Source organism: Sylvia atricapilla, chromosome 18 (genome assembly GCF_009819655.1).
Source record: "Sylvia atricapilla isolate bSylAtr1 chromosome 18, bSylAtr1.pri, whole genome shotgun sequence".
Taxonomy (NCBI): domain Eukaryota; kingdom Metazoa; phylum Chordata; class Aves; order Passeriformes; family Sylviidae; genus Sylvia; species Sylvia atricapilla.
The window spans coordinates 679,404-700,673 of record NC_089157.1 but is presented as its reverse complement, the minus strand read 5'-3'; the positions used below and the strand labels follow the sequence as shown (position 1 = coordinate 700,673).

Below are 21,270 nucleotides of genomic sequence, written 5' to 3'. Positions count from 1 at the left end.
TAAGGAGCAGAGCGAGAGCTCAATACAGGAAATCGCAGCTCGTGAATTTCAGCCGCCCAAAAGAGCGGTAAAATGAGTGTGGGCACTTACATTGCACAAACAGGATAAAGGAAATGGTGGACTTTATTGCTGTGGCGTAGAAAGCAATACGAGAGTAAATGTACAAAATGCCTTTTTTCAAAAGGTGGGACGAGTTGGGGGGGTTTGTGGGCAGCAGTCATAGGAGAAGATATGGCAGCACAAAATGGTTATCTACAAGGTATTTTATTAGAAACTCGTTAAAAAATTACAATGAGCTGTGAAGGGGGCCGCAGCTGCTGCGGCAACCCACCCCCGGCGGGCTGCAGAGCCCTCTCAGTCACTATCTCCTGTCTGCAGATCCCTTTCTGTTCCCTCTACCCACGGACGATGGCAAAGTTACCTTTCAATTGCGTTTTTCATGTTGAAAAGACCGTTAAAAAAATGTTATATCCACTTAGAAACTGTTCTCAGTGTAAGCCACGCGCGGACTCGGCGCGGGCGCCCGAGCACAGAGCCCGGAAACGGAAACTGGCTGTGCGCCTCGGCAAAAGGGTTCCGGCGGGACACAGTGTGCCCGGGGCGCGGCGGTCCGCAGCCCGCTGCAGGGGGAGCCGCGGTGGTCGTGGGAGCCGCGGTGGCCGTGGTGGCCGTGGTGGCCGCGGGAGCTCCGCCCGGGTGAGTTTTATTCTACAAATAACCCCCGGGCACCGGACGGTTCTCAGCGCCAGACGGAACGCGCGAGCTCTGCAGACGGCAGGAACCGGACCCCATTTCCAGCAACACAAGTTCTTCCCGGAGCTGAGGGCTGCAGTGCCGATCCCTCCCGGAGCTCACAGTTCCCATCCCGGAGCTCACAGTTCCATTGCCTATCTCTCCCGGAGCTCACAGTTCCCTCCCTGAGCTCACAGTTCCCTCCCGGAGCTCACAGTTCCATTGCCTATCTCTCCCTGAGCTCACAGTTCCCATCCCGGAGCTCACAGTTCCCTCCCGGAGTCCACAGTTCCATTGCCGGTCCATCCCGGAGCTCACAGTTCCCATCCCGATCCCTGCCCGGGCTTTCTCCGGGGCGGGAGGTGGGAGCCACAATCGCTTTCTGTGGTTTTTTTTTTAACCTTTTCTGTATTTGTTTGGCTGTTTCCCCGCTTTCGTACATGCGGTCTTTAGAGGAGTTTTTTGTGTTGCTTTTCCCCCGTCCGCGTTTCTCCCGCGGGTGTTTGGGGCCGGGTGGGGTTTGTTTTTCCCTTCTCCCCGCAGCAGCTGCAAGGTGGCAGCACCCCGAGATTTCTTTCTCTTCCCCCTTCTCCTCCTTTCTTGAATCGATTCATTAAATTAAAGAGAAGATGCGTGTGTGTTTTTATTATCAACTGGTTAAAAGTAGTCGTCTATTAATTTGATATAGTCATCAATTGATCAGTTGATCACAGTCATCAATTGCCTCTGAGAAAATGAGGCCCAGTGAGAAGAGAAGCGACTTCAGCACCACCCAGCCTTTGGAACCAGGAGTAAACCAGGACTGCCAGAGCACAGCTGTGTCCAGGGACTTAGAGAGGAAACTCAGCAAAAGCCTTTTGTCACCACCATGGTTCAGTGTTTGTACTAACCTTCCTCAGCTCTTCCCTGTTCCAGGCTCCCAAAATGACATTCATCAGCATTTCCAGCTAATGGACTTTCTCCCGAGTCTCAACTATCTGGGCTTTAAAACAATGGTCATTTATCCCAACTTCCCCTAGAGACATTGGACATTATTTTTATTTCCCTCATGCTGGCAGCCCGTGTCGGTGACATGATTGGATTGAATAAGTTTTGTTGACTGTGATCTGTTTTTTATGGATCTTGTCCTGTATTTAATAGATAACCGGTAATAGCCGTGATAAGAGGTGAATTGCTTTAACATCAGAACGTAGGAGCTCTTTTTAATTGATGAAAAAGAGGAAGATGCTGTGACAGGTAGAATTATTATAAAAGAAAGGCCTCATAAGCTCAGACCTGCTCTGTTACATTAAAGCTGCCCTCTCATCTCTCCCAAGTGTAGTTAGGCAATTTGCAGGTTCCCATGAGAAAACGATCCTGGTACGAAAGGTTCATTAACACAACGGCCTGGTCTGGGGCTGAGCAATGAGTGCATCTGTGTGAACAGTCAGATCTGCTCCATGAGAACCCAGAAAGGAAAAATGGGAACAACCTGAACCTTAGCACAAATCACCTTCTGACCAGAAAATAAATGACAGGGGTAAGAAAACTCCCAGCCAGTGGGTGCTGCACACGGGGTCGGTGAAAACTGGATAAAATTAAAAAATGAATAAAGAATTGGCTTTTCCCACATGAAATAATGAAGTGGTGGCTAATTTATTACAATACAGGACAGGGCAGGGGACAGCCGTGTCCGCAGTGATCCCTCACAGGACAGGGGACAGCCGTGTCCCCAGTCGTCCCTCACAGGACAGGGACAGAGCTGCTCCTGTCCCATGAGCTCCTGCCCCCTGCCAGCACCAAGAGGCACCCAGCTGGGTGACAGGGTGGCCATGGGTGGCCGGGGAGGGGACAGCTGAGCCACCTCTCAGGAGGGGCACCGCTGATCCTGTCCCAGTGGAGATGTCACAGCTGAGCTGAGGTGCGGGGGCCCAAAGGCACAGCATCTTCGGTGCTCTGCGGGGAGTCAGGAGCTGACTTTTCCTTCCAGAGCTGGCAGCAGCGCTTGGTGGCACCGTCAGTGTCTCTGTGACCCCTCTGAGAGCCACGCAGGGCTCATCCCACTCCCCCCCGTGCTTTCCTCTCTCTTCTGCTTCTGAGCCTTTGGGCTCACAGAAGAGCAGGGAAAATCAGCAGGAAACGAAGAGACGCCTTAAAATATTTGCTGTGTTTTTTAGTCTGCAGTTTCTGCAGGGTTGTCTCCGTTCCCTGCCCGCCCCGCTGCTCCCTCGCCGGCAGGGCAGGCTCTCACGGAGCTCGGCCGCGCTCCTGCACGTCCTCGGTGAAGTCCTGGAGGTCGTGGATAAACTGCCGGATCTGGGGTGGGGAAGGGAGGGGCGGGCTCAGGGCAGGAACGGGCACAGGAGGCAGTCTGCCTGTCCCTCCTGGAGGGCAGATGTCCTCCAGGACAAGGAAACACCAGAGTGTGCCTCTGTGGGAGAATGAAACCAAACCCTGGGCACGGCTGGACCTGCATTGCTGCACCCCCGAACCCCTGCACCCCTGCATGCCCTGTCCCTGCACCTCTGCATGCCAGGACCCCTGTCCCTGCGTCCCCACACCCCTGCACTCCCTCTCCTTGCACCCCCATCCCCACACCCCCATCCCTGCACCCCACACCCCCATCCCTGCACCCCACACCCCCATCCCCGCACCCACACACCCCATCCCTGCCACACCCCATCCTGCACCCCCCCATCCCTGCCCGTCCCCCAGTCCTCCTGCCCCACAAAGCCCCACTGTCCGTTCTCCAGCTGCTGGGAAGGGCCAGGTTCCCTGGTGTCCCCAGCATTGCCCGTGCCCAGGGAGCCCAGGGGAGGCTGTGCTGGGTCTGGGGGCTCCCCCAGGCCTCGGGAGATCCATTGCTGCTGCTTTCCCCGGGCGGGGAGCGGGCTGTGCTCTGCCTTTACCGTACCATGTCCAGCTGCCCGTGGCTGTCCCCGGCTGCCACCCTGCCCTGAGGCTGCAGCCGAGCGCTGGCGGCCTGGAAGAGGCTGTGGATGGCCATGTGCAGGGACTTCAGCTCCAGCGCCTTCCTGGCAGCCCTGTCCCGGGCCTTGGCCCAGCGCTCCTCCTGCGGGACACAGAGCAAAAGCTGCTCCAGTGCCGGGATCCTGCCTTGGAGCCCCCAAACCGCACCCTTAACCCGGGCTGGGAAGAAGGCAGCCTTGGGCAGCTCCAGCCTGGTGCGGTGGGAGCAGATCCAGGACCCAGCCCAAGGTTTCACAGCTGTTTCACAGTGCTCAGCCTGGCACGTCCCCACAGCACGGACAGACCCCTGCAGCAGCACTGCCGCTGTCCCCCGCCAGCCCTTCGTGGTGACAAAGCCACTCCACACCTGAGCTCTCACTCCTCCTGCTGCAGCCCCATGGAGAGGGAGATCAGGCATCTGCTCCCACCCCAAACTCTGCTGCTGGCTCTGACACGAGCCCCTGGCTGCAGGAGGAGCCACTCCTGGCTCTGCCAGGCCTTGGAGAGCTGCCCTGCCCACCGCACGGCTCCTTACCCACTGGCAGATGTCCCTTCGAGCCTGCTCCAGACATTCCTGGAGCTGCACCAGCTCCTTCTTGCACTGGAGCATTTCGGCTTCCTTCTCGGCCCTGATCTGCTGCTGCAGGACCTTGCCCTGCTCCAGCAGCTGCCGGTGCCACCACTGGGACTGCAGCAGGTCCTTGCGTGTCCTCACCAGGGCCTTGTAGTAGGTGATGACGTCATCGATGTCGCGGAACTGCAGCGCGGGGTCCCGGGGTCAGTGACACTGCCCTGCCCTCCCCTGCCCTGAGCAGGGCCAAGGCCTCCCCAGCTGCAAGATTTTCCCTTCTCCGTTGTCCCTGCTGGTCCCTGAGCACAGGAGACGTGTCATTCCCTGGTGACTGCCCAGTGCCAGGCCTGGGAGTGACAGTGGCACAGGGGACATGTCACAGCTCTGCCCCAGAGGAGCTGGGATGGAACACCACAGCTCCATGTCCCTGGGAGGCAGCAGGAGGACGAGGGATGCATGGAGAGGTGTCCCAGCACCCTGGAGAGGAGGAGCAGCTTTCCTGACAACTGCCGGGGTCCCATTCCTGGGCAGCGGTCACCTCTCCCAAACCATCCGTGTGACCTCGGGTGGTGACACCACGGGGACCCCCTTCCCCTCAGTGCTGAGCTTTCTCTCCTTCTCACGGGTTTTGTTCAGTTTTCTTAATCCTCTGTCGGTTCTGGTTCTCCTCTCCCTGCTCCCTTGGCCCACCTCGGCAGCAGGAAAACCCTTCCCACCCGTCTGGAGTGTCTGGGTTTGATCAAGTGTTGATTTCCTCGGCCTTGCCGCATCCCCTCAGGTTCAGCCCTCCCTGAGCCATGTCCAGGCTCACCTGGGAATTCTCCACCACCTCCTCCAGGTACCTCTTGAACAGGGAGTACTTCAGCAATTTCTTGGAGAGTTTCTGGTGCTTTTTCTTGAGGGACTCCAGTTCCCTCCTAGCCCTCAAGAGCTCACTCTCCTTTTTGGAATTCTCCACTTTCTCTTCTTTGGCTTTCTTCAGAGCTTGGGTTCGCAGCCTCTCATTCTCCTGGTGAGGTTTTCCCAGCAGCAGAGAGGGGAAGGAAGCAAGGGAAAGTGAGCTGGGTCACTCACGGGCACTGGGAGGAGACACCTCCAGAGAGGAGAGCCCAGCCTGGGGCAGCCCGGGACCATTCCCCCTCCCTGCACCCAGGGCCACCCTCTTGCATTGTCCCTTGGGCTTGGGGACAGCACCTGGGGTGGGACTGTGCCTTTGAGAGCTCCTTTACCTGTCCCTGGAGAAATGCTGGGGGTCTGCAGTGAGGACAGGGCTGAGAGCCTTCTGTGGGACATCCCGGGGCAGGGACAAGCTCTCTCCTACCCAGGGTACAAACCCTTGTTCCTCACAGCTCCAGCCTCAGGCTGGGAATGCTGATCCAGGGGAGGGGAGGAGCTGTGGGTGAGCAGGGACCCGGTGCCACGTGTGCCGGGGTACCTTGACAGTCGTCCCCGATGTCACCACGTGGGCTTTCAGCTGGGCCCTCCTGGCGTGCAGGTCCCTCCAGTGCTCAGCCAGCGCCTCCATCCTCTCTGTGAAGGCCTGGCAGCACGGGACCCAGGGTGACACGGCTGCCACAGCCACCCCTGCCTGCTCCTGCCGCCCTCCACACCCCCCAGCCACGTCCCGGCCCCTCCCGGCTCCCTCACCTCCTCTGTCTCCTCCACGACCTTCTCCATCAGCCGCATTTCTTTCATCTTCTTCAGGAGGCAGACAAAGGAGTTCGTGGAGTCCTCCCCTGTGGGCCGGAGCTCCCTGGCACACATGGCTGAGGTTTCCCGGGGTCCTGGCAGCACTCTGGGCTGCTCAGGGCTCCGGGCTGTGTCCGGGGGGCAGGACCCACCCCCGAGCCCTGTGGCAGCTCCCCAGCCCAGCCCAGCCCCGCGGGAGCCGGCACGGCCAGGGCGGCTCCGGGGAGGGACGGGGCAGGGGGCAGCGAGGGGAGGATGGAGGAGCGCTCACCTGAGCAGGGGCAGGAGCCTCTCCTTGTACTGCCCGCGGTAATAGGCGATGTCCTCGTGTGCCATCGCTGCGGCCACCACCCGTCCTGCTGCTGCTGCAGTCCCAGGGGCTGCTGCCACACCTGCACCAGCCCTGCGGCTACTGCAGGCCACCAGGGCCGGCGCTGTGACTGCTCCCGACCCCGGAGAGAGGCACTGTGCCTCCGCCAACCCTCCTGAGAACGCCGGCGGCTGCTCCCGGCGCTCCGAGCGTTCCAGAGGTTCCTCCAGCCGTTGTGACAGCTGCCATGGCTACTCCCAGCGCCGTGACGGGTCCCGGGCCTTCTCCCAGCGCTGGGACAACGCCCGTGAGCCCCTTGGCATCGGGATACTGACCACTGCGTCCGGGACATGGAAGTTTTTCATTCCCTTCTCTTTTTCGTTCATCTTCTCTGCTTCTTCCTCTGCCTGTGCCCTCTGCTGCTCTGGGGGTCTGTCAGGGCCCCTGTCCCCGCGTCCCTGTCCCCGCGTCCCTGTCCCAGCAGTCCCAGGCTCCTTTCCCACAGCCCGGCTGGGGCCCGGAGCAGACCCATCCTCCCGGGGAGCTGAGCCCTGCTCTGCCCGGGGCTCCTCTCCGGATCAGGCTGAGCTTTCCCGATTGCCGAAAACCAGCTGATTGCGTTCAATTAATTTAATTTCTCCCTCCAAAGAGGCCCCGTGACCAAGGAGCGCCCAGAAGGACGGGCTGGGGGAGGCCAGGGGTCATGGAGCCTTGGTTTGCTGCTTCCCCAAGGATTTCACCTCTGATGCTCCCTGCCAGCCTTGGCTTCGCCCTGGCTGAACCCAGAGCAGGGCTTCATGTTTTTATAATTCTAAATAATAATTTATTATTATCTATTTCTAAATAATTTTATAAATAAACTAATTCGTTTTTCTATAAATATATAAATCTAGTGAATTCGTGTAAACTATAAAACCCTCCCAAAGTGCATTTTCAATATCCCCCTTTAAGAAATACTGTAATATTGGTATAACAAATACTAATGCTAAAATATACTAAAAATGTAGATTTATTTGAATATATAATATTCAATAGTTTATGTATGATATAGGTTTATAGAAAATGCATAAAATATATTTCAAAAATCTATAGCATAAAAATATCTAGAGGCAGATATGTTGACTTCATAAAACTTTTGCTTGCTCTTTCCCAAAGTGCTTCCACAAAGAGAGGAAAAGAGAGGATTTTAATTTTCATTCTCAATTCACATTGAGAATTTGAGAGCTTTTAGGATCTCTCAAATTCTCTATTTTTTTAAAATTACACCAAGACCTGAATTTGAATGCTGCAGTTGTTTTGGCATTGTAAACGGAGTTTTGAATTGAGTTTTGAACTGAGTTCTGAACTGAGGTTTTAACTGAGTTTTGAACCGAGTTTTGAATAGAGTTGTGAAGTGAGTTTTGAATTGCCCAGCGCCCACAGCTGCTGGATCCCCGTGTGCCAAAGGCAGGAGGTGACTGTGCCCAGGGCCAGATTCCTGACTCCTGCAGGAATCCCGGGCAGCTGGGGCCATCTCCTGGCCGTGGGATGGAGCAGCACCGCTGGAAAATCCCCCACACCCGGCACGGAGCGCTTCAGCTCCTCTCCCTGGCCACTGCGACCTGGGCACTGAGCTCCAGCTCAAGGGAACTTGTCTGAAAGAAAAATAGGGAAAAACTCTCCCTTTTTCGCTCAACGTGACTAAACCCCATTTAAATTTGTTTTAATTCACATCTCCCTTTACCACCCTGAACACCAAAGCAGAGCCTACCTGGTGCTCCAGGCTGCATTTTATTTCACAGGTCTGACTTTCCTCTTCAAGCCCTCAAAACACACCGCAAAATCAGTAACTCCAGGTGATTCATCCTTCCGTCAATCAGCAGCCTCTTCTTTCCACACCTCTCCTGGTTTCTATGCAAGATTCCTTACAAATGTGAGGGACATCCAGAAAGTGAACGTTCCTGGCCGCTTTTCCCAGCCCTGCCTTTGGAATTGGAGTGAAGCCCTGGGAATTCTGCCCCACTGAAGCCCCTGTCCCAACAACCCGCCCAGATCTCTGCCCAGGAGAAGAGGGGGCAGAAGATGCTGAAATGGTTCTCAAAAGCCACTCCAGGGCGATGTTAACTGGCCCTGCTCAAGGTGAGCCACGCAAACAGCACAGCCTTTCCCTGGGAAATCCCAGTGGCACCTGAATGAAGGCCACCAGGGGCAGGAATGCTGTCCCCAGCCATGGAGCGTCCTGCCCGCAGTTGTCACTTGGGATCAACCCTGAGAGCTTTAAAGCCCAGCCCAGAAACAGCCTCAGAGCAGCCTTCAAAGGGTGTGAAACTCACTGAGTGGTGACCAAACGTAAACCAGCTTAATTCCAGGGAAAAGCTCCCAGCCCCGGGCCCCGGGACAATAACTATGTGATCAGTGGTGCAGGAAGGTTAATGAAAGGAAGGGCTGCTGGCAGGAACAGCGCCTGGGCACCGGGGGCTGTCACATCAGGCCTGGATCAGATATGGAAAAGCAGCACAAGCCAGGCAAGTGTCACTGCTCAGCCCTATCAAACCCCAGCGGCTGATTTTTCTAATGCAGGGAAAAGCTGAGTGTCAGCTCCAGGCACATTCCAGGCTGGGCTCTGCCACGGCTGAATCCCAGAGCTGGGCCAGGCTCTGCAAGGATTTCAGGGCACCCTGAGCTGGGAAGGGCAGCTGAGCCCCACAGACCCTGGGGGCTCCGTGCCTGCCACCAGCTCCTGCCAGGATCCTGCCTGACTCCTTACAAGATCCTTCCAAGATCCCTCCAAAGTCCTTCCAAGATCCCTCCAAAGTCCTTCCAAGGTCCTTCCAAGAATCCCTCCAATCAACTGACCCAGACAGCACAAAGAGGACACCGCCAAGAAAGTCACTGAGCACAGACCCCACTGCTGGGAAAGAACGAAAGATTTCCATTACAGAAAAAAGAAAAAAAGAAACAAACACCCAAACCAAAAAACTCAACCCGCAGTGGAAGCTTTAAGATCAGCTCAGTGGAACAGAGTTCACAGATGGCAAGTGATGGATTGTAATCTTTCCCTACAGGTGGTGTTTGGGGGGTTTTTTTTGGTTTTTTTTTTTTTTTTTTTTTTTTTTTTTTTTTTTTTTTTTTTTTTTTTTTTTTTTTTTTTTCCATTTTAGATTTTATGCTCTATTTTTGGCTCAGCAACAAGCAAGAAATATTTCAGCCATGCTAATGACAAAATCCTAAATCCTAAACCCTGTTTACATTCTCCCTAGAAGGCCAATGCTGTCCAAAGACATTTTCCTGCATTACAGCCCTCAGGAGGCACGGGACACACGACTGCTCAGCCGTGGGGTTCTCATTTCTGTTATGAAAACACCTCTCTCGTTGTTGGAAACTTGTTTAGAGTAGAATCAAACTGCCAAATATCCCTCTTTACCTGTTAATGGATTAAAGGAAGCTGGAAAACACAGAGCACGGGACAAATGATTTTATGGAGAGGTCAGTCACCCGTGCAATGTTTCCATAAAACACAACCTCGGAGTGTTCCAGCCCCAGAAAGGCTCCAAACACCAACCTCATATTTCATTGATGTTTGGACTCCTCAGAGGTGGCAATAAAGGACTTTGTCCTCTATAAATACAGGCAGATTGAGCAGGAATCTTTTTACTGGTCTTCTGTTGTTGAGGTGGATCTGTACAATCGTGATACTTCACCATCCTGAAAGCAGGAATTTAATCTGCACCTCCAAACTCTCCAAAGCCAGAGAACACGCTGCTCTCAAAACCCACTTACCTCAGGCGGGGCAGGGCTGGGGACACGCTGGGCTGGGTGGGGTGACACGTCCCGCTCCTGCCCAGGAGCACCCGGTGCCAGCGGTGCCCTGAGGGGCAGTGAGCCCCCGCTGGCCCCGGCAGCTCCCCGGGCAGGGCTCTGTTCCCTGGCCCGGCTCTCCGCACACCCATCAAACATTCATGGCCTTCGGCTGCGCTGCTCAGCCGGAGCCCCGCGGCCTCTACATATTTAATATTTGGCCACAAAAAACGCACGAAGCGACATTTCCTTTCGCCCTGTCCCTGGTTCACGCGGTGCCGGAGCCGCGCCGGGCTGGCGGGAGGAGGCGGCCGCTGCCCTGGAAAAGCAAAGGAGGACAAGGCGAGGCCCCGGCGAGGTCCGGGGAAAGGCGGCGGGAGCCGCTGCTGCCAGGGCTGGGCTGGGGCTGCCCAGAGAACCACGGGCCCCGGCAGCGGGGGCAGAGCGGGGTGCGGGGTGGGGACCCCCGGGCCCCTTCGGGAGCAGCCTGTGGGGCAGAGGCAGGCCCCGGGCAGGCTCCGGGAGCAGGAGAGAAGGAGAAGGAGAGAAGGATAACTCCAGCGGGGAGAGCCCCTGGCAGCCGGCACAGCCCGGGGGGATTTGCTGAGCCTCGCCACCACTGCCGGGGACACTCCGGTCAGGAGCAGAGGCGGGGAGGGGGGACGGGACAACCGAGCTGCTCCCGGGGGGTTTGGCCCAGCTCGGAGAAAGGGAGGAGGAGGAGGAGGAGGAGGAGGAGGAGGAGGAGAGGCTCCTCAGGCACGGAGGGAGCCTCGCTCCGGAGCTGCTGCAGGTGCAGCCGGAGCTGGAGGCAGCTCAGCAACAACCTGCAGCTGCTCTTGCCGCAGCAGAAACAATCCGATTTTTAAAGGCAAACAAACATCCTTTAAAGTGTTCGGATGCCAATAAAAGTGCCCGCGGAGCGCGGCCTGAGCCCTGAGCTCTGCGGCAGCGCTGTCGGCCCGGGCCGATGTCCCGGAGCCTCTCCCGGCTGCTGGAGGCCGCTTTTCCTCCAGCTCAGCGCTTCTGTCCGTGAGCGCAGCGCTCAGTGTGCAGCTCTGCAGCGCCCTGAGGCTGAAATCGCTCGGTCCCAGCCGTGGCCAGGGGAAGGCCGGAGCCCCCCGGCCGTGCCCGCAGCAGCCGCAGCCGGGGGTCGCTTGTCGCCGCGGCCCCGGTGTCCCCCTGGGCCGAGCTCCGCCTGGAGCGAGCCCCGGAGCGGGACCACCGAGGTGATCCTCGGGGAAATAAAGGCTTCGTGTAGCGCTCGTGTTGCTGTTTGACGGTATCTCGGCCCCGGGCCGTTTCCAGCCCCCGGCCCGGGCTCGGCGCGGAATTGGGGCAGGAAGGGGCGATGCGGGCGCGGAGCCGCTCCGCCCCCGCCCGTGTTTACCCCAAATAAAGCCCGGGGCCGCGGGCTCGGCCTCGCCTTAAAACCCCCCGCGGGCGGCTGCGGGCCAGAGGGGAGCCGGCGGGGCTGGGACATGCTGCAGGTGGGGCTCAGCCTGCCCCGCGCCCCCGGGGCCGCGGCCGCCGCCTTCCCCACGGCCGAGCCGCCGAGGACTCGGGCCCCGGGCCAGGTGAGTGCGCCCAGCGGGCCCCGCCCGCACCGGGACACGGCCGGGGAGCGCCGGGGCTGCGGCAGCCCCCGACTCCTGCCCCGAGCCCCCGGCCGGGCCCGGGGCGGGCGGAGCTGCGGCCCCCGTTCGGCACCGGGGGCACCGGCGCTCGGGGGGTTCGGGCTGGCGCTCCTCGGAACCCGGGCAGGGCAGCACCCTGGGGAGAGGACCAGGTGAATCTGGGGTGCGAACAGCTCCCGATTGAGCGCCGGCGTTGTCTCGGCCCGGTTTCTGTGGCCAGGAGCCCCGGGACCGTGCGGGGTCAGGCTGTGTCCAGGACAGCGAGTCGGGCCGAGCCGCCGGATCCATCAGCTGCTGCCCTGAGCCAGCCCGAGCCCGAGCCGCTGCTCCTGCTGCCCTTGGGCCAGCGCCAAACTGAGCCGGAGAGGCAGAGCCGGAGCCGGACCCAGCCCGGGCGTCAGGACCTCCCGATGTGCCACCACGTGCTGTCCCCCCCGTGTCCCCTTGGCTCAGGGCGAACTCATCCTTGACCCCCGGCCACTGAGCACGGCTCCGACAAAAACATCCGAGAGTTAACGAGTGCGCTGATTGCCTTTAGCCGTGCCCGTTAATGAGCGTCCAGCAGGGCTCACCCACGCGGGGACAGCTCCCGTGGGCCGGGCACGGCTCGGCTCCGGGGAAACGCCGCTCCCGTGTCTCCAGGAGGAGCTCAGGCTCTGCTCTTGCCAGCGCCGGGCTGGCGGCTGCCCCAGCCCTGCCTCGGGGCTGGAGCTCCGGAGGGGCGAAAAGGCGCTCACGGTGTGAGAAGAACCCCTGACACGCAGCCGGGCCCCGGCCCCACCTCTGCAGGGCCCCGAGCCGATGGCAGCGGGCGAGGGCAAAGCCTGGGACGCCGCCCTTGGCAGGGGAGAACCCCGGGATCCGGGACGGGGCCGTGAGCGTTCCGAGCGCCCTCGGGCAGCGGCAAAGGCTGTCGGTGGGGCGGCGAAAGGCGCGCGGTAAAAGCTCTTTGTCCTCCAGAGGTGCTCGGCTCGTCCCCGGTCACCATCGTGGTCACGTCCGAGGCCGACGCGTGGGACATCGACACCTCGTCGTGCCTGGGCCGCGGGCAGTTCGTGGACTGGGACAAGATGCCGGAGCCGCCGGCGCCGGCGCCGATCCCGCGGGACGTGCTGGAGCGGCCCCCGAAGGAGCTGAAGAGGCTGGCCAGGGAAGGCTGCTGGGCCGGGAGCCACGCGGCCCGGGCCCGGCTCTACCCGCGCCTCGTCCAGCGGGTCTCCTGCCGCCTGGTCACCCCCGACGCGCTGGTGTACAGGGACGTGGCCGGCCGCCTCTTCGGGAAGCCCAGCGTGAGCTCCCACCCCCTGCCCGAGTTCCTGGAGGGCTGCCCCATGCCCACCTACTGCCTGAACGCGCACGGGGTCACCGCCCTGAAGAAGATCCTCATCTGCGTGGGCGCCCTGTTCCCCGACATCACGCACAGCCCGCTGCTGCCGGCGCTGGCCGCGCTGCTGCTGCACTACAGCCAGGACGAGGCGCAGTGCTTCGAGAGCCTCTCGCGCCTCATCGCCAGCAACGCTCCCCACGCCGCCTACATCGACCAGTCCTTCCTGGCCCACCAGGCCTCCTGCATGACCTTCGGGGACCTGGCCAACAAGCACTGCCCCGCGGCGCACAGGCTGATCGCCGGCGCCGCCGAGAACGTGCTCGAGGTGTACTCGGAGTGGCTCTGGTGGCTCTTCCCGGGGCTGCCCTTCGCCTACGCCGTGCGGGTGCTGGACGTGTTCCTGCTGGAGGGCCACAAGGTGCTCTACCGCATCGCCCTGGCGCTGCTGAAGCTCTTCAGGCTCTCGCTGGGCCCGGCCGGGCTGCAGGGCTCTGACATCAAGGCGGAGCTGCGCGCTTTCGTCGGGAACATCGCCCAGCACGTCACTGTGGACAAACTCCTGGAGAGAGCCTTCGGCATCCGCCTCTTCTCCCGCAAGGAGATCTGGCTGCTCCAGATGGCCAACAGGAAGGCCTTGATGGAGAGGGGCATCACCGTGGTGCAGAAGAGGTGAGGAGAGCCCTGCGTGCCCCAGCCCTGGGGGCTGAGCGGGCAAAATGGGAATTCCTGTGCAGAGCACCCGGGGGGAGCTGCGGGCACCTCCCACAGCGGTGCCTGTGCTGGGACCTGCCGGAGCTGGGGACACTGCCAGGGGACAGGGCACAGCCAGAGCTGGGGACGCTGTCAGGGGACAGGGCACAGCCAGAGCTGGGGACACTGTCAGGGCACAGCCGGAGCCGGGGACACTGCCAGGGGACAGGGCACAGCCAGAGCTGGGGACACTGTCAGGGGACAGGGCAGAGCCAGAGCTGGGGACACTGTCAGGGGACAGCCAGAGCTGGGGACACTGTCAGGGAACACTGTCAGGGGACAGGGCAGAGCTGGGGACACTGTCAGGGGACACTGTCAGGGGACAGGGCACAGCCGGAGCTGGGGGTGTTGGCAGGGAACTCACGGTGCAAAGAGCAGGACAGAAGCTGCTGCAGGGGGCTGTGTCCCCAAAAGCAGAGGGGCCGCACAGCCCGGCGATGTCCCTCCCCTCGCAGGCCGTCCTTCCACCTGGCTGTGGACATGCAGAAGTTCAGCTCCAGCACTGTCACGGCGCAGGAGATGCGCCTCGTCTGGTCCTGGATCCCCGAGCGCTTCTCGCTCTTCCCCCCGCTGCTGCTCTTCTCCACCTCCCGGGACGGCTGCAGCCTGCAGAGGTGAAGCCTCCCCTGCTTCCACCTGTCCCACCCTGTCCCCTCCCCTGCCCAGCGGGGCCGCGGGCACAGAGGACACCGGGGCAGGGCTTGGTGCTGGGGAAAGGAGCAGCACGAGGGACCCGGGGCACCTCTGGGGCTGCTGCGACCCTGCTGGGCTCGGCTCAGGGTCCCGAGTGCGGCTCAGGGGAGAGGGCAGGCGCTGGGCCAACACCTGGGCACACGGAGCCCCGGGGATGTGCCAGGCCGGGATGTCCCCGTGTGCCACCCTGTGCCAGGGACCGCCAGCACAGCCTGCCCGGGGCTGCCCCCGAGCCCGCCCTTGTCCGTCTCTGCAGGTTCTACACGTGCTGTGAAGGCTACGAACCCACGGTGCTGCTCCTCAAAACCACTGAGGGGGAGGTGAGCGTTTCCCGGGCAGGGCTGGGGAGGGGACAGGGTGGGTGACCCCACAGCCACCTCTCGGAGCACCCCCGGGCTGTGTGGTCCCTGTCCTGCCCCACCCCGGGTCTGTCCCAGCTCCCAGGACAGAACAAAGTGCCCCTCTGGCCACCAGGACCCCTCAGCCGGCGGTGCTGGGGGAAACAGGAGCAGTGGGTGAGGGGGAGAGGCCACGAGTGAGGTTTGATTGCAAACACAGGGCAGGACGGAGCCGGCACAGCAGGGTTTGGCTCTGGGATCGCTCAGGCCGGGGCACCAGCGATGGGCAGGGCAGGACGGAGCCGGCACAGCAGGGTTGGGGCTCTGATTCCCCAGGGGACGGGGCAGAGCCCGTGCCCTGCTGAGCCCGGGGCGATGCCCGGCGCTCCCGGGGCTCCGCTCCCGGCCCATCCCCTGAGGGCTCCCGTGCTCTCTGCCAAGGTGTGCGGGGCGTTTCTCTCCTCCGACTGGAGCGAAAGGAAGAAGAGCGGAGCCACATCGGCCTTTTTTGGGACGGGGGAGTGCTTTGTGTTCACCGTAAGTCGCGGTTTGTGTCCGGCTCCGTCCCTTCCCTTCCCGGCCCCGGGCGCAGCTCTCGGGCCCCGAGCAGCAGCAGCACCTCTCCCCGCGGTGGCCCGGGGCTCACCGGGAGTGTCCCGCTGCCCAGGTGCGCCCCGAGGCAGAGAGGTACGAGTGGGTGCTCATCAAGAAGCCGGAGCTGGCCAAGGCCGTGCCGCGCTCCCGGCAGCGCTCGCCTTCCCCCGCTCCCGGGTCCCCGCTCGGCTCCTCCCGGGACAGCCGCGGCTCCAGCCCCAACCAGCTGGCCGTGCCCTCGGCGCACAGGAGAGAGCGCCTGTCCCCGTTCCTGGCCGTCAGGCACTTCCTGCTGCCCTCCAAAACGGCCTCCATGTTCATGTCCGGCTCCCGGGACGGCATCGTCATCGGTAAGGGGGCATCGATATCGGTAATCGATCGTTATCGGTGAGGGGGCATCGATCTCGGTAATAGGGAATCGATAGCAGTAATCGATCGTTATCGGCAACAGGGATCGATATCGCTAAGGGGGGATCGTTATCGCTAAGGGGGGATCGTTATCGATAAGGGGGGCCGCTCTCGGTGGCTCCCCAGGGTGACACCCACGGCCGCCGCCCCTCGACGGGACGGGCTCCGCTCCGGGTCAAACCCCAAGTTCAGTCCCAGGAGCTCCCGGTCGGGGATATCGGGATAAAGCCGGGGGGGCCGAGGGCAGCTCCTCCCGAGAGCCCCGAGAGGACCCCCGGCCCAAGCCTGGCCCGGTTCGCACCCGGTCCCGGTTCGCCCCTTCCCAGCGCTCCATCGCTCCGAGCGGGGCCGGAGGAGCCCGGCGCGGGCTGAGCCCGGGGCAGGGCCGCCCACGGCCCCCGGAGCGGCGCCGAGGCTCGGCTCGGGCTGCTGGGCCGGGCTCTTTGTGCCCCCGGGGCCGGGGCTCGGCACAGGAGGCGCAGCGGGTCAGGGACCCCGCAGGAGCAGCCCGAGCCCCTCCCAGCCCCGGCAGCGGGGCCGGGCCAAGGGACACGGAGCGGGGCCGGGCCAAGGGACACGGAGCGGGGCCGGGGACAGCCGGGCCCACCCTGCGCTCGCTCTGCAGGTGGAGGCGGAGGACAAGCCCTGTCCCTGGACGCCAACCTTCTCTGGGGACACACGGAGCACTGCGAGACCTTCGACAACCCCCCGCTCTGCCAGGAGACCTTCCAGGTGCAGCTCTTGGAAGTGTGGGGCTTCCAGAGGGCGTAGCTGCCGTGGGGACAGCCCTGGTGTGCGGGGCCGGGCCGTGCCGGCGGTGCCGCAGCTCCGCTCTCCATCGCCCCGTCCGCGCTCGGAGCAGCCCAGCTCGGATGGGGTCACACCAGAGCGGCCCTCGTTCGCGGTGCTGTGCAGAGAGGGCGAGGCACTGCCAGCACCGGGACTGCGGGCGCGGCTCCTGAGGACATTCGAGGTCACCTCCCGCCCACTCCACCCAGTCTGTCCCAGTTTGGGGTGCTGGAGGTGAAAGCAGCCAGTCTGGAGTTTCTCACACCTCCCCGGCCTCTCTGCAGCACGGGGCTCGGCAAAACAGTGGCAGCACGGGCAGATTTTTGTGAGAATTCTGAGCCCGAGGCAAAACCCAACTCTGAGCTCCAGAGCCCAGCAGAAACACTCTCAGATCTGCTTCCCCCGGCCCCAAGGCCAGCACAGCCCTTCGAGCCATGCACGGAGCTCTGCAGCCTCCGTGGGTATCCAGGACTGCCCGGGACCCACCAGCCCCGGCAGATTCCTCCTGTCCCTGGCTGGAAGTGCTGGCAAAGCCCTGCCTGCAGATTGTGGGGTGCCCGAGCTCTGCCAAGCCTTTGCCGTGCTGAAAGGGACCCTGAAAGAAAGGGATCCTTTCTTCTTGCCCGTTATTCCATCGCTGAATAAAGTTCAAAACTCTTGGAGAATTCAAAAAGAAATCTAGCACAAAGACACGGTGGGGGAGCAGCAGGGCCGGGTGGCAGAGGGGATGAGTGATGAGGTATAAAGATGTTCATGTCCTGCTTTCACTTCCCTGGAGAGGGTCAGCACCCCAATCCCTCACCCCATGGTCATACAGCACCTCAGCTCCTTATCTCAAAACCTCACAGCACCCCAGCTCCTCATCTCAAAACCTCACAGCACCGCAGCCCCTCACCCTACAGCCCCCCAGCACCCCAACCCCTCACACTACAGCCCCACAGCACCGCAGCCCCTCACCCTACAGCCCATCTCCCTGGACTAAGGGTCTGTACTGAAATCTAAGTAAACTTCAGCGGCTGTGTGCTCTGAAAGGAGCCGGAATTTCCCTCAGCTCCTCCCTTTGGGGCATTTCTGCTCCTCATCCACACCCAAGTGCTCTCAGGACACCACAGGCACCGTCCTGGCTCACTCCTGTTCCCTGGACAGGGTTCTGGGCTCCTCTGGCACGTGGAGCAGCCCAGGAGTGGCTCTGGACAGTGGAGAATTAATGAGGGGACAATCCCGTCCTGCAGGTCGGGGTCACCCCCTACCCCAGCGGAGGTGAGGGACAATTGGCCGCTGGCTTGTAACAGAAATAGCTACAAAAAGCACATTTTGTGGCGCTCAGAGCTGATTTCCCTTGGGATCTGCGGGGGCTGTGGACGTCCTCGTCCTCCCGAGGCTCGGAATTCCCACACCCTCACACGAGGGGGAGCGCAGAGGTTCTGCCTTGGCCCCCAGCGCAGTTACACTGTAACAGAAACTGCCTCAAAGTGTCCCAAATCTTCCCTCCTCGTCCCAGAAGCGGCTCCCACGGGGGCTGTGTCTGGGAAAAGGGGTGTCCACTGGTGGTCTGGGGGAAGGGAGCTAGGAGGAGACACAGGGGAGTCTGTTGGGGTGGCAGTAACAGGCAGTGCCCCCAACCTCCCGCTGCTGCTGCCTCGGGCAGACATTTCTGTCCAAGGGCGGGGCTGTGGAGCACACAAATGCTCATCCTTCCTCCCTTCTCCTCTCCCTGCCTTCCTCCCTGCCCTCTTCCCTCACTCTCCCCAAACGCAGCTTCCAGAGCCTTGCAATGGGAAATCCATCCGGCCCAGGGTGTTGCTGCAGTCAGGGAGAAGGTCCGAGCACGTTTTTGTCTCTCGTCACTGTCAGATCCATTTCCATCCTTCCCATTTCCCTTTCCCAGCTCCGTGCAGTGATTCCCCTCCCACCCACCTGCTGCACACACAAACAATTCCTTGTCTCCCCACTGTCACCAGCTCCTGGTGGAATTCACATCTGATGTCTCAGGGCAGAAATTTTCTCCAGTACCACAGGAGGGGTTTTGCAGATTTTTTTTTCCCAGTCAAACCCACAGCATTTATGAAAACAAACGTGTTTCCATCCTTCTTTCTGCACAATTTAGTCCCTGGAATTGCTAGCCCCGGGAGAAGGGTTGGTTTTGTTTCCCCCCTGCAGAGCTGGGTGATCCCACAAGGCATCTCTGGACTTTTCCTTGCAAATGCAGCAGGTCTCGGATGGAAAATTCCCCCTGTGGTGCCCTGCAGAGCAGAGCCGCCCTGGGCTCAGCAGGCTCTGCCTGCTCCAGAGGGGCTTGGGATGGGCCCTGCCTGTCCCGAGAGGGAATTTGCCCTCTCTGGAGGGGAGCTGGGCCGTGCAGCCACCCTGGCCTGTCCCTCTCCCCCTCCCTGGGGGATGGTTTTCAGCATCTCGTTGTAATTTATCTGAAAAATACAATCCCAGACTGGTTTGGGTTGGAGGGGACCTCAAAACCCACCCAGTGCCACCCCTGCCATGGCAGGGACACCTCCCACTGTCCCAGGCTGCTCCAAGCCCCAGTGTCCAGCCTGGCCTTGGGCACTGCCAGGGATCCAGGGGCATCCTAAAGATGTGTTTTAGTGAACAAACATCACCCTTTATCCTTAAAACCTTGCTCACACTGGGAATTATGCACCCCTGGCTCCCCATGAAACCCCAAACCTGGAACCCAGAGCCCCCAGGAGGAGTTTATCTCTAAAGAAAGGCTTTAGATCTGCTGGGGGAGGGGAAGATGTTTACTGAAAAGAAGTCGGGTCAACCTTAAAGAAGTTCTGCCTTTAGATATGGGAGAACGTGTTTATTCCCTCAGCCTGATCTGAAGATTCCTTTGTTTCTGTTTTGAGAAGGAGTGGCAGAACACTTCAGTGATGATGGTGCTCCTTGTTTTCCACCTACACGGAATTATCTGTAGGAGCGTTTCTGTGAGCTCCAGCGGTGCCGGGATAAACAACAAAACCCGTTTGGATCCCGTCACAGCCGAGCAGCTCCGAGGCTGCCGAGGCAAAGGGGGATGCGCCGCTGGAAATGCATTTCCACAAAGGGCTGATTTGCACTGAAAGAAAATTAAAATATATATTTAAAGGAGGTGAGCTGGAAGAGTTCACAGGAGATCAGAGCAGGACAAAGAGCAAATACCCCTGCAGGGGAAGGGGTGGGCAGGCGAGGTTTCTGATGGTGTTTTTATTTATAATCACACTTCAAAGCATCGGGTTCTTGCTGTAAGGAGTAAATAATGAATGGAGATATTTTTAACCTCCTACACAGACTCCGTGTTTCATCCACGAGAAGTCTGGCAGCAGCCAGAGCATTAATGGAGCTGCCTGGCTGCCGGGAAAGCGAGAGCACCCCGAGCATCTCTGTTTACTCCGGGGGACTCAAAGCACAGCCTGGACAGGGCAGAAGGACAACTCTGGGGTTAATGTGGAAACCAAACCCGGGGGAGATCTCTGGGGCCAGGCTGGGAGAGCTGGGGGGAAGCTCCAGGGAGAGCTGACAGCCCCTGGCAGGACCTAAAGGTGCCCCGAGAGGCACTTGGGATGAGGGCTGGGGGGACAGGAGCCAGGGAATGGCTTCCCAGTGCCAGAGGGCAGGGCTGGATGGGATCTGGGGCAGGAATTGTTCCCTGGCAGGGTGGGCAGGGCTGGCACAGGGTGCCCAGAGCAGCTGTGGTGCCCCTGGATCCCTGGCAGTGCCCAAGGCCAGGCTGGACACTGGGGCTGGGAGCAGCCTGGGACAGTGGAAATTTTCCCTACCCATGGAAGATGTTCGGAACTGTTTGGAACTGGATGAGCTTTAAGATCCCTTCCAACCCAACCCAGTCGGGGATTCCATGATTTCATGAGCCTGGCGTTGAACCCTGCCCAGTTCAAGGTGGTTTTTTTGGTTGTGGAGTGGTCTCTCTCTTTTTTTTTTTTTTTTTTTTTTTTTTTTTTTTTTTTTTTTTTTTTTTTTTTTTTTTTTTTTCTTCCTCTATATTAATAATTCCCCATTCCCTCTCGAAGTGAAGAGCTGAAGAGAATTCCTTGGAAAAATCAAGGCAGCCTTGGCAGTGGTTTAAACCCTCTGATTTCTCAGCAGGAGTAGGGAGCTATAATCAGAGAAATTCCACAGCCAAAGGTTTGATTTCTGATCCCAGCACCTGCCCCAAGGCCAAAGCCAAAGGTCGTGGCAGGGGAAGCCTTTTCCAGGGAGATCTGCAAGGCTCCAGATCAAAAGCAGCTGATGGGGCTGTGAGAGCAGAGGACTCCCCAAATGCTGCCAACACCTGGTAGGAGTTTTTTAAAGACGTTGTTCAGGAAGGGTTCACTGGTGGATCATTTTCCTGATTAAAGGAATCCCTTTGATCTCCTGCTGCTGCCCAGAGTTTCTGCCTGAAGCTGTCCCTGCCTGTGACAGGGAGGCAGGCATTCCCTGCCGGGGGTTGTGTCTTCCACAGGGTTTCATCCTGCCATCACAGGAGACCATGGAAGTGCTGGACACAGAGCAAGGAACAAATCCCACACAAGGAAATTACAAATCAGGAATTACTTTCTTTCAATATTTTTCCTACTGTCCTCATTTGTTTGATTCCTGTGTTAAAGAGCCTTGGGGAGCTGGTTTGGGTGCAAAGGGACATTAGGGATCATCCCATTCCAATCCCCCTTCACTGCACCAGGTTGCCCAGAGCCCTGTCCAACCTGGCCTTG

General features: G+C 59.9%; 2 protein-coding genes and 1 long non-coding RNA gene across 3 annotated transcripts; 2 read left to right on the top strand and 1 right to left on the bottom strand.

The window, feature by feature from the left end:
* Positions 1-544: 544 nt before the first annotated feature.
* LOC136369206 (uncharacterized) lies at positions 545-2,351 on the top strand. The gene is made up of 2 exons (XR_010744975.1): positions 545-696; positions 1,421-2,351. It is a non-coding gene; the product is annotated as an uncharacterized lncRNA (long non-coding RNA).
* A 535-nt stretch (positions 2,352-2,886) lies between these two features.
* On the bottom strand, positions 2,887-6,295 carry CCDC42 (coiled-coil domain containing 42). The gene is made up of 7 exons (XM_066331857.1): positions 6,213-6,295; positions 5,900-6,005; positions 5,688-5,792; positions 5,064-5,261; positions 4,217-4,438; positions 3,626-3,784; positions 2,887-3,027 (listed from the first exon to the last, which is right to left on the bottom strand). The coding sequence occupies exons 1-7, from the start codon at positions 6,275-6,277 to the stop codon at positions 2,959-2,961; spliced, it is 924 nt and encodes a 307-aa protein (XP_066187954.1). The 5' UTR covers positions 6,278-6,295; the 3' UTR covers positions 2,887-2,958.
* Positions 6,296-11,501: 5,206 nt separating this feature from the next.
* Positions 11,502-16,571, top strand: LOC136369204 (TBC1 domain family member 24-like). The gene is made up of 7 exons (XM_066331861.1): positions 11,502-11,609; positions 12,611-13,661; positions 14,198-14,356; positions 14,692-14,755; positions 15,215-15,310; positions 15,441-15,717; positions 16,401-16,571. Exons 1-7 carry the CDS (start codon positions 11,510-11,512, stop codon positions 16,544-16,546), a joined length of 1,893 nt encoding a protein of 630 aa, XP_066187958.1. The 5' UTR covers positions 11,502-11,509; the 3' UTR covers positions 16,547-16,571.
* The last annotated feature ends 4,699 nt before the right edge of the window (positions 16,572-21,270 follow it).

What these genes read in the sequence shown, in the direction of transcription:
- CCDC42 (XM_066331857.1), bottom strand. Translation starts at nt 6,277, where the DNA reads ATGGCACACGAGGACATCGCCTATTACCGCGGGCAGTACAAGGAGAGG. An exon ending in AGGTGGTGGAGAATTCCCAG is followed by an intron (nt 4,439 to 5,063) that starts GTGAGCCTGGAC and finishes CCCGCGCTGCAG; the next exon opens with TTCCGCGACATCGATGACGT. An exon ending in GCCACGGGCAGCTGGACATG is followed by an intron (nt 3,028 to 3,625) that starts GTACGGTAAAGG and finishes TCCCCACCCCAG; the next exon opens with ATCCGGCAGTTTATCCACGA.
- LOC136369204 (XM_066331861.1), top strand. Translation starts at nt 11,510, where the DNA reads ATGCTGCAGGTGGGGCTCAGCCTGCCCCGCGCCCCCGGGGCCGCGGCC. An exon ending in TCGGGCCCCGGGCCAGGTGA is followed by an intron (nt 11,610 to 12,610) that starts GTGCGCCCAGCG and finishes GCGCGGTAAAAG; the next exon opens with CTCTTTGTCCTCCAGAGGTG. An exon ending in ATCACCGTGGTGCAGAAGAG is followed by an intron (nt 13,662 to 14,197) that starts GTGAGGAGAGCC and finishes CTCCCCTCGCAG; the next exon opens with GCCGTCCTTCCACCTGGCTG.